This window comes from Scyliorhinus canicula, chromosome 4 (genome assembly GCF_902713615.1).
Source record: "Scyliorhinus canicula chromosome 4, sScyCan1.1, whole genome shotgun sequence".
NCBI lineage: Eukaryota > Metazoa > Chordata > Chondrichthyes > Carcharhiniformes > Scyliorhinidae > Scyliorhinus > Scyliorhinus canicula.
The window spans coordinates 22513742-22529100 of NC_052149.1; the positions used below are offsets into that span (position 1 = coordinate 22513742).

Sequence of the window (15359 nt, forward strand, 5' to 3'; positions counted from 1 at the left end):
GGGGAGGCCATGCGTACTGAAAGACAAACTCATCTTCTCGATTGTTGCGCAGGACGTTGTGCCGACCATCTTATGCACCTCTAGCCATTTAGACTGGGCATCGATTAATAGAAGGAACATGGATCCTTGAAAAGGGCCGGCGAAATCCGCATGCAAGCTCGCCCAATGCCACCCTGGCCATTCCCAGTGATGTAGGGGCGCAGCCGGCGGAAGCTTCTGATGCTCCTGGCAAATGGAGCAGTTTTGGGCCACCTTCTCAATGTCAGTGTCGAGGCCTGGCCACCAGACATAACTCCGGGCCAACATTTTCATGTTGACTTGCCCATTGTGCAAGTCCCTTAGTATCAGCTCCTGCCCTTTTTCGGGGACAATCACACGCATCCCCCAAAAGAGGATGCCGTCTTTGACAGCTTGGAGGAAAATGCCCGCAACTCACTGGGAGCTGTCTATGCTGCCCACCATACAGGACTATGTGCCAAACCTTTGACAGGACTGGCTCCATCTGGGTCCACTCACGCATCTGTGATGCCGTGACAAGCAAGGTGTCCATAAAATTTAGGGTTGCAACCACCTCACCGGTCGTGGGGGTCGACATGGGGCCGGTCGATAAAGGCAATCGGCTCAGTGCATCGGCATTCGCTATCTGGGTTCCTGGTTTGTGCTCCAGAGAATACTCGTTTGCAGCGAGCAACAAAGCCCAGAGCTGGATCCGTGCAGAACAAATGGGCAGTATTGGATTATCCTCTCTGAAAAGTCCCAGCAGAGGCTTATGATCAGTCACAATAGTGAAGTGGCGGCGATACACGTACTGGTGGAAACGTTTCACCGCAAAGACCACTGCCAGGCTCTCCTTCTCGATCTGTGCGTACTTTTTTTCCGCTGCAGTCAATGTGCGGGAGGCGAAAGCTATCAGCCGCTCGGCCCCGTTCTCCATCTTGTGGGACAAGACGGCCCCAATACCATACGGGGTTGCCTCACATGTGACGAGCAAAGACTTTCCAGGATCATAGTCAGTTAGTAACCCAGATGATGACAATTGTTGTTTTACCTGCCGGAAAGCGGTTTCTTGCGGCTGACCCCAAACCCAGGTGTGATTCTTCTTTAGCAGAAGGTACAACGGGGCCAGAATAGTTGTCGGATTGGGGAGGAACTTCCCGTAATAGTTTACGGACGCCGAGAAAAAAAAACGAAGATGCGAAGGGGGCCTGTTGAATCGCGCGCACCTTCTCTGCGACGGGGTGCAAACCTTCGCGATCCACCCGATCACCCAGGTAGATTACTTCCTTCGCCTGAAAGACGCACTTTAGCGACGTAAACCGACTCAAGCCTCCGAAAAGCGTCTAAAGACAGCCTCCAAATTTTCCAAATGTTCCTGCTCTGACGTTCCTGTGATAAAAACGCCATCTAAGTAGACAGCGACAGTAAACCTCTCAAAATGCCCTCCATAACGCGTTGAAAAATAGCACAGGTAGAGGATACTCCAAAGGGCAAACGTGTATATTCATACAGGCCCCGGTGTATATTAATCGTTACATATCGCCGGGAGGCAGGGTCCAGCTCCAACTGTAGGTAGGCGTGACTCATATCTAATTTTGTGAACGAGAATCCGCCTGCAAGCTTCGCGTAGAGATCCTCTATGCGAGGCATTGGGTATCGGTCGAGTCGGGAAGCCATATTCATTAAGTTTATAGTCGCTGCACAAGCGAACTGCAGCATCTGGCTTCATTACAGGTACAATTGGTGCTGCCCAGTCAGCGAAACGGACGGGCCTGATGATACCCAAAGTGTCCAAACGGGTGAGCTCCCCTTCTACCTTCTCGAGCAAGGCGTAAGGACTGGGCGCGCCCGGAAATAGCGCAGCGTGGCTCCTAGTTCGACTTGGATACGGGCTACAGCCCCTTTTATTTTCCCCAAACCGGGCTGGAATACATCTGGGTATCGTCCTAGCACCTCAGTCAACCCTCCAGAAACTGTTTGGAGGATGTGCTGCCACTGCAAATGGCGCAACCAGTCCCGACCCAACAGGCTGGGCCCATGGCCGCGCACCGTTATAAGTGGGAAACGCACCTCCTGGCATCCTTAAACAACAGGGGTCATCGTAGTTCCTGCAATGTCCAATGGTTCCCCCGTGTAGGTGGCCAACCTGGCCTGTGTGTCGGTTAATGTAAGCGTCTGTATACCCTGCTTGATGCGGCCGAATGTCCTCTGGGCGATCACTGAGACCGCTGTGCCAGTGTCCAACTCAAGCGGGTAACCATTGACCCTTACTGTCACCTTAATGGGAGCCACATGGGGAGCTGCCACACAATGCAGCTGCAGGCAGTCGTCCTCCGTTTCCACGTCCTCGGGCGTAGTCGCCGCAGGTTCATCCAAATGGAAGGTACGGTCCCTGGGCTGGCCCCAGTTTTGGTCGGAACAACGGCGCCTCTGGCGTCCCCAGGACCGGCATCCGGGACGAGGTCGCCGCCTACAATTCTGACACGGACATGGCTCCTCATCCATTGGTTCTGGAGAAGGCTCCCTTCGGGGAGGAATGTCCGACGGCCACTGGCGTCAATCTGGATGTCACCTCGCCCAAGGTACCGCAGGGGGGACGCTTTCGGATGGAAGGGATTGCGCCCCAAGGCATGCACCTCCATTCCCTGTTGCTCCTGCACTCCTCGTTCTGCGCTCTCTCGGGACAATACTATTTGAATGGCCTGTTGAAAAGTCAATGTTGGCTCAGCTAACAACTTTCTCTGGGTGGCCGCATTGTTAATACCACAAACCAAATGGTTGCGTAACATTTCTGACAAGGTCTCACCATAGTCACAGTACTCCGCAATCCTGCGTAGCCTGGATAGAAAGTCGGCAAGGGATTCTCCGGGGGTCCTCTCAGCAGTATTAAACTGGTAACGTTGGACCATCGTGGACGGGGTTGGGTTAAAATGTTGCCCCACTAAGTTCACAAGTTCATCAAATGCTTTGGTGTCCGGCGCAGCTGGGTACGTAAGGCTCCTAATCACCCCAAACATATGCGGGCCGCAGGCGGTGAGCAATATGACCACCTGATGCTCGTTTTCGGTGATGTTGTTTATCCGGAAATAGTAACGCATCCGTTGTGCGTACTGGTTCAAGCTTTTCAGCGCAGCATCAAAAACATCCAAACGTCCATACAGAGGCATGGTGTAATAGAAAACAACTTCCAACCTGTATCCCAACAAAAATCTAGGGAGGTGGCTTCAGCAGTGTAGACAGCTATTCACTTTAACCCTCGTCGCCAGTTTTGTGAGGGCCACGAAGAATCCAGCACGAGTTTAAGGAGACAAAGAAATAATGTTTATTTACAATAACGTATATATACAACAGCAGCAGCAATTTCCCTTGCTGCTCCTCCTCTGTCTGGCTGGTTCCAAACTGGCCAGCTCTATTTATGCAGGGAGTCTGCTAATGATTTCTCCACCCCCCTCATTGGGGAAGCTCATACTCCCATAGGATTGTGGGATTGTCATTAGTCCCCAGCCAGTGGTAAGCAGGCAGGTTATAACAATTTTATACTGTTTCTCCACATTCTTCCTGCCAAAATAAATCACCTCATGCTCCTCACAAAGGACAAAGACATATTGGTGGACTAGACCGACAAGTGGCAGATGAAGTTCAAAGTAATGCCCTTTTGAAATTCAAGACCATCCTCATCACATTTGCCAATGTTTTCAACCTTCTTATCATCCAGAAATTTTGAAATCATGCCCAACACACCACAGTCTAGGTTATTTATATCAGGAAGAGGAAGGGTCCTAACACTGACCCCTGGGGAACTCCCATAAACCTTCCTTCAAGCTGGAAAATTACTATTTATCACTACTCTGTTTCCTGGCACTCAGCCAATTTCTTATCCAAGTATCTACTTTCCTTTTTATTCCGTGAGCTAGAATTTTGCTTACCAGCCTGTTGTGTACCAGATGCCTTTTAAAAATACATTTACACCCCATCAACAGCATTATCAACCTTCTTTGTTACCTCCTCAAAACTCCAGCAAATTAAACATGATTTTCCCTTAATGAATCCATGCTGGTTTTCCTTAATAATCCTGCATTGTCGAAGACTGACTGTTGGCTTCGTCCCAAACTATAGTATCCAATGTCTATGCACCATATATTCTGTACATCATACATTCTGTACATCATATATTCTGTACATCTAAGACAGAAGTGAGAGTTAAGAAAGTTGTCATGTGTTCAATGGATTGTATTATCCCTACCTAAATTATTTTTTAAATTACTATCTGGTTGATGATGTAACTAATTTTAGTACATTTGGGGTTCACTATTTCAGGTCTCCTTTCCTTCTTTACACTGAGCTGCTATGTTGACATCAACAGAGCAACTCTGTTCAAATTAGGAAAAATCTAAAGAGGCAAATGTGTTGCTGTGAAGGTGGCAGCAGTAATGCGCTGACTGAAATTAACACAATCTATTTAGGAGTGTTTTTTATTTGATTTTCAATATTAGACTCGCCTATTTATTAAGAGTTTCTCTATTTTGTTATTTCAGTACTTATGCTGTTTATAATCTCTAACACGAGAACTTGCACAATTGTTTTTAGTATCAGATTTTTTTCCATCCAGTGAGTAATCGATTGCTTAACTGCTTACAGTAACTAACAATAGCAAGACTAGGTCGTACTGCCTGTTCTGACATATGATGATAACTATCCTTCTACTTTCCCTCCTGATCCCCAACCCCCTTGACTGATCATTCAAAACCTTCTCCGGTAGAGAATTCAAGATTCAGAACACTGAGTGAAGACATTTCTTTCCATCTCAGTCTGAAATGGCCATGTCTAATTTCCTTTGAGAAAATGCCGATGAGTCACCTTCTTGAACCACTGCAGTTCTTCTAGCGTTAGTACACCCAAGGTGCTGTTAAGAAGGGAATACCAGGATTTTGACCCAGCAACAAAAATGAACTGCTGACTATTTCAAAGTCAGAATGGTACTTGGAGGGGTACTTGCTAGTGGTGGTGTTCTCGTGCATCAGTTTCCCTTGTCCTTTTAAGTGGTAGAGCTCGCAGGTTTGGAAGATGCTGTGGAAGAAGCTTCAGTAAGAGTGGGCCTACGGTGGAGACCGCAAATGTTTTAAGGTGATGAATGGGATGCCAATCATGTAGGCTGCTTTGCACTGGATGGTGCTGAGCTTTTTGAATGGTTTTGGAGCTGCACTCATTCAGGCAAGTGGGAATTCTTCCACCCCACTCCTGACACATGACCTATGAATGGGGAAAGCTTTGGAGGGGCAGGAAGTGAGTTATTCGCTGCAGTATACCCACCCTCAGACCGGCTGCTTTCGCCACTGCTGTTGTGTTATTTTACATGAAATCAAATTTGATTCTTCACAAGTCATATAAATGTCACACCTTGGTTTGTTTTCTAGTAAATGCTTAAATCACATGCAGCTTAATAAACATGGTAAGGCTCTTCAAGCCTTGTTTTGAAAGAGAATTAGTTACCTTGTCACTTAGACTCTCCTTAGAGGATGAATGTTTCAATCCCATGGGACAAAGGAAAGAAGAAAATAATATGATAACTTATTTTAGTGCTGTTCAAAAGCTTTTTGATCTAAGTTGGAATATCCATGATTGCATATCCTATTCAAGTATCTGGATGTTTTTGGAACATCATTATTTTAAATTTACAAATGGATATTTCTACCAGAGGAAATAAATGATGCTGGTTTCTCTTTATGTTGTTCTATTTTAGTTTAATAATGAAATCAGCACTTGGCAAATAGGAGCAAACAGTGGTTGCACAAATGGGAGTATATTTTAAAATTGATTTAGTTAAACACATTTACACTCCAACGGTGGGATTTAGTTTTATGATTCTTCTCAGATTGGTATAATTTTCAAAGTTGAGCATAGTTTACACTCCGAAGACCTGTGCATAGAAATTTGTTTTCAGCAGCAGCAGAAAATAGGCAATAGTAAATGATTGCCTACGCACAACTCTACTTTCTTTTCTGTTGAAAATCTGATGTACTGTAAAATCAGGTCCCGATCTGATGCTACCATCAAAATTTCAACACCCTTCTTCCCCTCCACCCTGTCATCGTGTCTTCCGCCGCCGCCCCCCAAACAGCCATATTTTTTTTCATATAAATTTAAGAGTTTTGCGTGGCTAATTCACGTACCAGACACATCTTTTGGGTTGTGGGGGTGAGACCCACGCACATACGGTGAGAATGTGCAAACTCCTCATGGACAGTGACCCAGTGCCGGGATCTAATCCGGGTCCTCGGCGCCGTGAGGTTGCAGTGCAAACCACTGTACGCCCCACTACAGTCATATTGTGTCCATATATAAAACTCCAAGTGTCGTGTAGCAAAGTTTCTTAATTTTAATCCCAGCCTCAGAGGAGAACCCTTTATTACACAATTGTGATTTTTTTTTTACATTTTAGCCACTTAATTCTCAAGGTTTCTGAGTAAAATTTGTGTTAATTGGTGACCAGTCCTGCTTTATCAACTCTATCCATGAGGAATTGTTTTGAAATTGTTCCAACTTGTTTTATCATCAGACCTTCTATTTATAAATGAATCTAACAACGACCAATGCGCTCGTTCAATCACCTTCACAAAGCACGTTTTATATTAGAGAACATATGATTTTCTTCACACTAAATAAATTTGATCAATCCTAAATAACTTAATGTGGGAAATCTATTTGAATTCCACATCAAGGGAATTTTGTTTTCAGTGGATGGATGGAAGTGTTTATTGAAACATGTATTATACTTTATGTGATTAACAACTGATGGGAATTTCCCCCCCCAACATTTGTTAATGCAGTATTGTTGCAGCCCTGTGTTTTAGTTTTAAAAAATTGGAGGCAGCCTCTCACTTACAGCGCAATGTAATGATCATTTTTCTTTTAAATTTAGAGTAACCAATTTTTTTTTTCAAATTAAGAGGCAATTTAGCGTGGCCAATCCACCTAACCTGCACGTCTTTTTGGGTTGTGGGGGTGAGACCCATGCAGACACGTGCAAACGCCACACGGAAAGTGACCCAGAGCCGGAATCGAACTTGGGACTTTGGCGCAATGAGGCAGCAGTGCTAGCCACCGTGCTGCCCATAGTAATGATCAATTTTTTTTTTTTTATAAATGTTTTTATTCAGTTTTCATATTTTATATTGAACAAATTACAAATTGTTAGGAGAGAAAAAAAAAACAAACACGCAAAAATTAACATACATATTTACAGGTAAGCATCTTCGTAGTAGTAACTGCGCCCCCCCCCCCCCCCCCCCCCCCCCACCCCCCTCAACATGTTTATTTAGTTTGGTTTTGGGCCTTAGCTAGCCATCGAACCCCCGTAACGAACCTGTAGCCCCCCCCCCCTCCCGCTACCTTCCCCCGACTATTCTTCCTCTTGTACATTGGCCACAAATAGGTCCCGGAACAGTTGCATGAATGGCTCCCACATTCTGTGGAAGCCGTCGTCCGACCCTCGGATGGCAAATTTGATTTTCTCCATTTGGAGAGATTCCGAGAGGTCGGACAGCCAGTCCGCAGCGGTGCTGCTGACCGCCAGCCAAACAGGATTCTACGGCGGGCGATCAGGGAGGCAAAGGCAAGGGCGTCCGCCCTCCTCCCCAGGAATAGATCTGGCTGTTCTGAAACCCCGAAGACCGCCACTATCGGGCATGGCTCCACCCTCACTCCCACCACTTTGGACATAACCTCGAAGAAGGCTGTCCAGTACTCCACGAGTCTGGGGCAAGACCAGAACATGTGGGCGTGGTTGGCCGGGCCTCTTTGGCACCGTTCACATCTGTCTTCCACCTCCGGGAAGAACCTACTCATACGGGTTCTTGTTAAGTGGGCTCTATGTACCACTTTTAGTTGCGTCAGGCTGAGCCTTGCGCACGTGGAGGTGGAGTTGACCCTATGCAGTGCTTCGCTCCAGAGTCCCCACCCTATCTCCATCCCCAGGTCGTCCTCCCATTTCCTCCTTGTTGCGTCCAGTACGGTGTCGTCCCTATCTACCAGTCGGTCATACATGTCACTACAGTTCCCTTTCTCTAGGATACTTGCGTCCAGTAGGTCTTCCAGTAGTGTCTGTCGTGGCGGTTGTGGGTACGTCCTTGTCTCCTTTCGTAGGAAGTTTTTGAGCTGCAGGTACCGTAGCTATGATCAATTTTAAGTGACCGATAGGCTGTCAATGTGTGCAGGCACCCCTCACACTAATGACACAATTTGATCCTGGAAACCATGTTTATGTCTAAATGACGTAAGGCCGAACCGATTTTCCCATAAGAGCAATGGTATAAATGGGAGGTTGGTTCCTGAACCAAGTCTGGAAATCACTCATTGCATGCCCAGCAGCGTTAAATGTTCTTAAATGTTGCCATGATGGGACTATTGATGCCTGCACACCACAGCACAAATTCCTCAGTTAGTGGCCATCGCCCACTGTCAGTTAGTTGTCTGTTTAATCTTGAACGTCTGCAAGTTTGAGCGCATATTTTAAAAAATTTATTGCAGACAAGGCCAGTATTTGTTGCCCATCCCAAATTGCCCTCGAACTGAGTGACATTTTAAGAGTCAACCACATTGCTGTGGATCTGGTGTCACATGTAGGCCAGACCAGGTAAAGAGAGCAGATTTCCTTCCCTAAAGGACAGTAGTGAACTAATTGACAATGGTTTCATGGTCATCATTAGACTTTTAAATCCAGATTTTAGTTCAATTCACATTCCACCATCTGCCATGGTGACATTTGAACCCAGCCCCCCGGAGCATTATCCTAGGTGGCTGGATTACTAGTCCAGTGACAATACCATTACGCCACCGCCTCCCCCATATTAAATATAACATAAGTGAATAAATGCATTTAAAACATGAAGGTTGTGCCAAAAGAATTTAACAGAATAAAAAACTTGTTTCCAACCTAATAAAGACTGTTCGACCTGTCCAGTCACACAAATGGGCGCGCAGGACGTCAGTGCGCCCGTGGTCTTGTAAAGTCAAAATGGGTGTTAACTTATAAACGTTGTAAGTGCCATAAAGTCGAAATGGGTGTTAATTTATAAACGTAAACTGCCATTCATCGTAACCCGAATGTTGTAAAGTCGAGAGATGCTAGTACTTCAAATTTATACTTTCAAATGAAACAAACTGCAGGGCAAGTGGGAAAGAACAGAAGAGTGGGACTAGTTGATAACTCTTTCGGAGAACTGGCACAACCCAAATGGTGGCCTCCTGTGCTGTATGATTCTAGGTGAGGCGATGATGGGTTGTAGCTAAGTACAGAACCGTATGGAAGTTTAAGTTTCAAAGCTGACTGTAACCACATAGATTCTATTACTGAAAGGATAGGCATGCTGAAGATAGTGGGTGAAGTGATTGGGTGTCTGCGTAAATCCATCTACATGCTCTAATTCTTCAGTTATTTATTGAAACCAGGGTGTTCATGTTTATCCTGTTGTTCAAGGGTTTAAAAAAATCCAAGCTATTACAAATCACTTTTTGTGTAGCCCATATGGATTCTATTTAATGTGTTTCTAAGTTTAACTCTGACTTGAAAATAATTATACTGTATTTGAAAACCATATAAAAGGCAGCAGACCCTGCAGGAATTGGCATTGCATATTAGGCAGCTAATTTTTTCCAAATGTCTGCAAGATTTGAAACTTAATTTGGAAATTTTATCTGAAGTGGTAAACAAGTCAATATGTTTAAAAAGCGGTTTGTTTTCACCAAGCTAGGAAAGAATGCTACTCAGACATCATGGAACCCTTTTTATCTAGTCATAAATATTTATTGTAGATGTCATTTTCTTGACCATTCATGCTTATACGAGGAAAGGTGAAGTGCTTTCCACTCCTAATCTCTGTCACTATTCCAACTTTCCTGGTACCTGGTGATGTGGTTCATCTGGCAATTATTCTGAACCATTTTTGTTGGATACTTTAGTTCAGAGCAGTTGGAAACGGTTACAGATCTTTCTAGAGTTTTTGGGACTAAAGATGTAAGACATTTTTTAGCTTGCTGCCAAATTGATCTTCCTTACTGACCTAGTTCTTTCATTGGAAAATATCCTGAATGAACCCAGAACATTTGAGGTGTTACATTTTAGCCTTGAAGTTAGAATTTTAGGATGCTTAACTCTAATGGATGACAGGTTATGATGAGGAGCAGGCATGTGGTTTTGTAATCAGTTTGATCCAGTGAAAGCTGCACTTTCACTGCATTTAGCCCTTTTATTGCAAATTTACAATTCTTGAGCAATTAATCATACCACATTTGTTTGGTGTAGAAACTTGGGATGTGTTATGCTGCACCAATTCAAGTTGCCCTAATAATGGTATGATCTCAGCAATTGAGCACAATTTAAGTATCTTCCGTTGTCAGGTAAACCCTGTGAGTGATCAAAATCCTTGATAAATAGCAGCATTGTAATATTTTGGATAGAGCAAGCAATAATGAGTCTGATTTGGTGTTTGTGACTCTTGAAAATTGACCGGTTTCACCATAGAGCTAAGGCAGTCATGATGGACTTTCTTGCAATGAGTTCTTCATGATCCTTTTACGATTATTTTACAAAAGCACAGCAATTTTGCACTTGTACTGAATTTGTTTTCTTCAATAGGCAGTACAAAAGTGAATTACAAGAGCGAAATGTGAAAATCATTGACATGGACCAAGCACTCAAAGATAGGCAGTGGGAGCTCCAACAGAGAGCAGCTCAGGTATCTTGTGAAACAGATGACTTTAAATCAATGTATGATATTCAGTACTTTCCCAGAGTTTTATTTATTCAGTTGATATTAATAGGTAGTTTCCATGTCTACTCATTTCTCTTTTTTTCTTCTTGGTTTTCTTTTTGGAGCCAAGTTTAGGTTGATTTGATGCCAATACTCAGCTATTTGTTCTGTTACATTTTATTTATGATTTTAACCAGATGTGAAAAATATTTTCAGTGTCAAATGAAAACTTTGAGGGACAGTATTTGGGAATAATTGGGGACTAGGTGGATTCCTTAAGGGGATTGGTATGACTGTTTTGAAGGATTTGGAAACTTTGCCAGATGAAAGGCAGATTGAGGATGTTGAATTTGTATCTTAAAAATGAGAAAATCTGAAATCAGTTGATACGTTCCTGAATAGTTCATCTAAATTGAGTGATGTCTGAAGTGCAGGAATTGAGGGTCAGCGTTAAATGAAGGATTCTTATTAATGTGGATTTTAATGATCCAACTGGATTACTGGTCTTTTAATTGTCTCAAATTTTTAGGAAACACAAAATCTGATACAATTTCAAATTTACCTTCAAGAAAAATTAAGTAATCTAACTACAGCATCTTAATAGGGATACTTAGCAATACAGGGAAACTCCCTCCACTAAATTATCCTAATTTGACAGATCTCTGTGATTACATTGGTAATTAATCAACCATCTTCAGTTGCTTCATCAATGACCTCCCTTCCATCATCACATCAGAAGTGGGGATGTTAGCAGATGATGCACAATGTTCAGCACCATTCACGACTCCTCAGATAATGAAGCAGTCCATGTCCAAATACAGCAAGACCTGGACAATATCCAGGCTTGGGCTGGCAAGTGGCGAGTTACATTCACGCCACACAAGTGCCAGGCAATGACCATCGCCTACAAGAGAGGATCTAACCATCGCCCCTTGACATTCAATGGAGTTACCATCGCTGAATTTCCCACAATCAACATCCTGGGGGTTACCATTGATAGAAACTAAACTGGACTAGCCATATAAATACTGTGGCTACCAGGGCAAGTCAAAGGCTAGGAATCATACAGCGAGTAATTCACTTCCTGATCTCCCCCCCCCCCCCCCCCCCCCCCCCCAAAAGCCTGTCCACCACTACAAGGCACAGGCCAGGAGTGTGATGGAATACTCTCTCTCCCCTTGCCTGGATGAGTGCAGCTCCAACAACGCTCGAGAAGCTCAACACCATCCAGGACAAAGCAGCCCCGCTTGATTGCTCCCCCTTCCACAGACATTGAAATCCTCCACTACTGACGAACAGTGGCAGCCGTTGTTGCTCGTTGTGTTCTCTCTTTAATTGGCTCTGTTTATGGCGGTTAATATGGTCGCCTTCCTTAATTCTAATTACGTTTGCTCAAGAGTCGCCAGGTATCTTTCGATACCGCCACAAGTTTCAAAACCGAATACTGATCAAAGACTCGATAGACCAGTTAGTAAGTTCGAAATCAATGCTTATTTATTTACACACACAGTCAAATATACTCATGCACAAAACTCTACCAACTAAACTATCACTACTACTAAAGCCTATACTTATCTTCGGGCGCCCACTCAGTCAGAGGAACAATGGCCGTTGTCCGGTTCTAAGGCTGCTGGGGTTGAGCTGGTACGGAATAGTAGCTAGGAGCGTCTGTCTTGTAGCGTACGTTGACTTTGGACTTACTTGTTCTGGTGCAGCTGCTAGGCAGGTCTCTCCTTGCTGAGAGCCAAGGCCAAGAGAGCGATTCTGTCTTGGGGGCTTCTTCTTATACCCAAAGGGGCTTTGCGTGCTTTTGGGCGGGCCTTGAACGTGGTCCCAATTAATTGGACCGTACCTTGATCATCGGTATCGATTTCCTCCAATAAAGGGGTGGGTTCCCTGATTGCTGGGCAGGTCCTAGGTGGTCGTTGGCCTGCTTTGTTCTAGTCTCCTCTGGTGCCGGGGTGTCTGCGTTAGTATCGTTTACCTAAATGTTACTCTTTTGTCCCCGGCGATGGCCCATTAGTATGGTAATGGCTTTACAGTATTGGTCTTGTCTGGGAGCTACAGCTCCAAACAACAGACAAACCTTGCACCTGCTTCCTTTCTCAGCATTGTCCATTTTCCCTGCATTCTTTGCAAAGTGTCCATTTTGTAATTGGGTCGTGGCCACCCCAGGTGGCTACACCGTGTGTAGCATCTACAAGATACACTACACTGCAGTAACTCTTAAAGATTCCTTCCAAACCCACAACTACTATCATGTAGAAGGATAAGAGCAGCAGATACTTGGGAACTATACCACCTGGAGGTTTCCTTCCAAGTCACTCACCATCCTGACTTGGAAATATATCATCATTCCTTCACTGTCACTGGGGCAAATTCCTGGAATTCCCTCCGTAACAGCACTGTGGGTGTACCTACACCTCGGGGACTGCAGCAATTCAGAAGGCAATTCACCACAAACCTCTGAAGGCAACTCAGGATGGACAATAAATGCTGGCCTCACCAGCGACCCCCACATTCTGTAAATTATTATTTTTTTAAATCTGTATTCTCTTAAGAAGAATGCTGCCATTATTAAAACACCAACATTAATTTTATCAGGATTAAAGTTCTAGTTGTAGATTGCTTTTTGCTTTATAAGACTTTCAAGTTGAAATAGAATCTAAAATTATGAAGTTTCATACCAGATTAGTTGCTTACAAATATATTTTATTCCACAGCTTACACAATTGGATATGAATGTACATGAACACAAAACTGAGATGGAGCAGAAAATTATTTGTTTACAAAGTTCTTTGGAGAAGTCTGAGTTGAACATTAAGGAGCGCACTAAACAGGTTTGATATCCCTCTTTTCAAACAGAAATGTAACTTTGCCTTTAACTTAGTTGATCGTGAATTTTAATTGTGGCACAGGAGAACATTAGATCCTCTGCCTCAGCTATGTCACTGGCAAAACAAGAAGCCAAGACTTTCCATAAAGGGAGGCATCTCTAAGCAGTGAAAGGGGGATTACTCCATTGCCAGCAATTTTCTTTTAAGAAGTGCCATTTGTGTGATCTTTTTTCCCATTCTCTTTCCGTTACTATTTTGCAACTAATTCCATGGTGACTATCATGCTTTAACAATTTTCTGAAATGTAAATAATGTTTCTAAGTGACAGCCTAGTAAACAGTGTATCTATTTTGGTTACTGTGCAAAATTCACCAGGACTGGAGTTTGGGGTTTGTCAATAGGTCAGATTTGTCTGGTTTTTCATTGAATTCCATAGGATTTTATTATCTTAAGAAATCACATTTCCTGTCAAGATGGCTCACTAAAACATTCTCAAGGGCAATCAGGATTGGCAACAAATGCTAGCCTAGCCATCAAAACCTACATTTTTTGAAGGAATTTTTAAAACAATCTTAAAGGATGAACAGAAGGAAGCTGTAATCTTGATCTGTGATTTAAATGTTGCTATTCATTGAATGAGCCACCTCAAAGCTAAATAAAATTGTTTTAGATGTATGATAGACTGCTAATTGTTGGATCAGATACCTGTTTGACTCAAGATTGTGTTAATTCATTGATGAATGTGGCGCAGAACAATGTTCTACTTTGGAGAGTAGGAGAGGTGGCTGGGAGAAGACTGGAGATGTTTGCTTGGATTTCTTTTTGAGGGGTTTGATAACTGCAGTTGTAAAGGCATTTGGAGCATTCACTTGAGAGGCAGGTTGATGATTTGCCATCTGAAAAATGCAGGCTACTAACTCTCGCCTCACTTTCACGGCCTCTCTGTCCCGCGGGCCTCCGCTCTCTCTGTCCCGCGGCCCTCCACTCCCTCTGTCCCGCGGCCCTCCGCGCTCTCTGTCCCGTGGGCCTCCGCTCTCTCTGTCTCGTGGGCCTCCGCTCTCTCTGTCCCACAGGCCTCCGCTCTCTCTGTCCCACAGGCCTCCACTCTCTCTGTCCCGCGGGCCTCCGCTCTCTCTGTCCCACAGGCCTCCACTCTCTCTGTCCCGCGGGCCTCCGCTCTCTCTGTCCCGCGGGCCTCCGCTCTCTCTGTCCCGCGGGCCTCCGCTCTCTCTGTCCCGCGGGCCTCCGCTCTCTCTGTCCCGCGGGCCTCCGCTCTCTCTGTCCCGCGGGCCTCCGCTCACTCTGTCCCGCGGCCCTCCGCGCTCTCTGTCCCGCGGGCCTCCGCTCTCTCTGTCCCGCGGGCCTCCGCTCTCTCTGTCCCGCGGGCCTCCGCTCTCTCTGTCCCGCGGGCCTCCGCTCTCTCTGTCCCGCGGGCCTCCGCTCTCTCTGTCCCGCAGGCCTACGCTCTCTCTGTCCCGAGGGCCTCCGCTCTCTGTCCCGCGGGCCTCCGCTCTCTCGGTCCCGTGGACCTCCACTCCCTCTGTCCCGCGGGCCTCTACGCTCTACGCTCTGCCCTGTGAGCTCCAGCTCCCCCGTCCTGCGTGGCCCGGTTCTCTGGCACTTTTGGACCCCATCCCCCTCTCCAACCCACTGGAGCAAACTCACTGGCACAGGAAGGCATGGACATCAACAAAACAAAAAACCCCCCCAACCCACGTCCTTGGCCCCCCTTGCTGACCGGCCCCCCTTCGTTACCGTGCCGGCTCCAGTGTCCTCC

General features: G+C 45.2%; 1 protein-coding gene across 4 annotated transcripts in view; it reads left to right on the forward strand.

Annotated features, from left to right (window-relative positions):
• The window catches only part of ccdc18 (coiled-coil domain containing 18), a 182276-nt gene that overhangs the window by 126168 nt on the left and 40749 nt on the right, over nucleotides 1-15359 (forward strand). For all 4 annotated transcript variants that reach the window (XM_038793852.1, XM_038793853.1, XM_038793850.1 and 1 more), the window contains 2 exons: nucleotides 10631-10730; nucleotides 13469-13585. In XM_038793852.1, the coding sequence (XP_038649780.1) occupies nucleotides 10631-10730; nucleotides 13469-13585 (217 nt within the window). The remainder of the gene's footprint in view (nucleotides 1-10630; nucleotides 10731-13468; nucleotides 13586-15359) is intronic.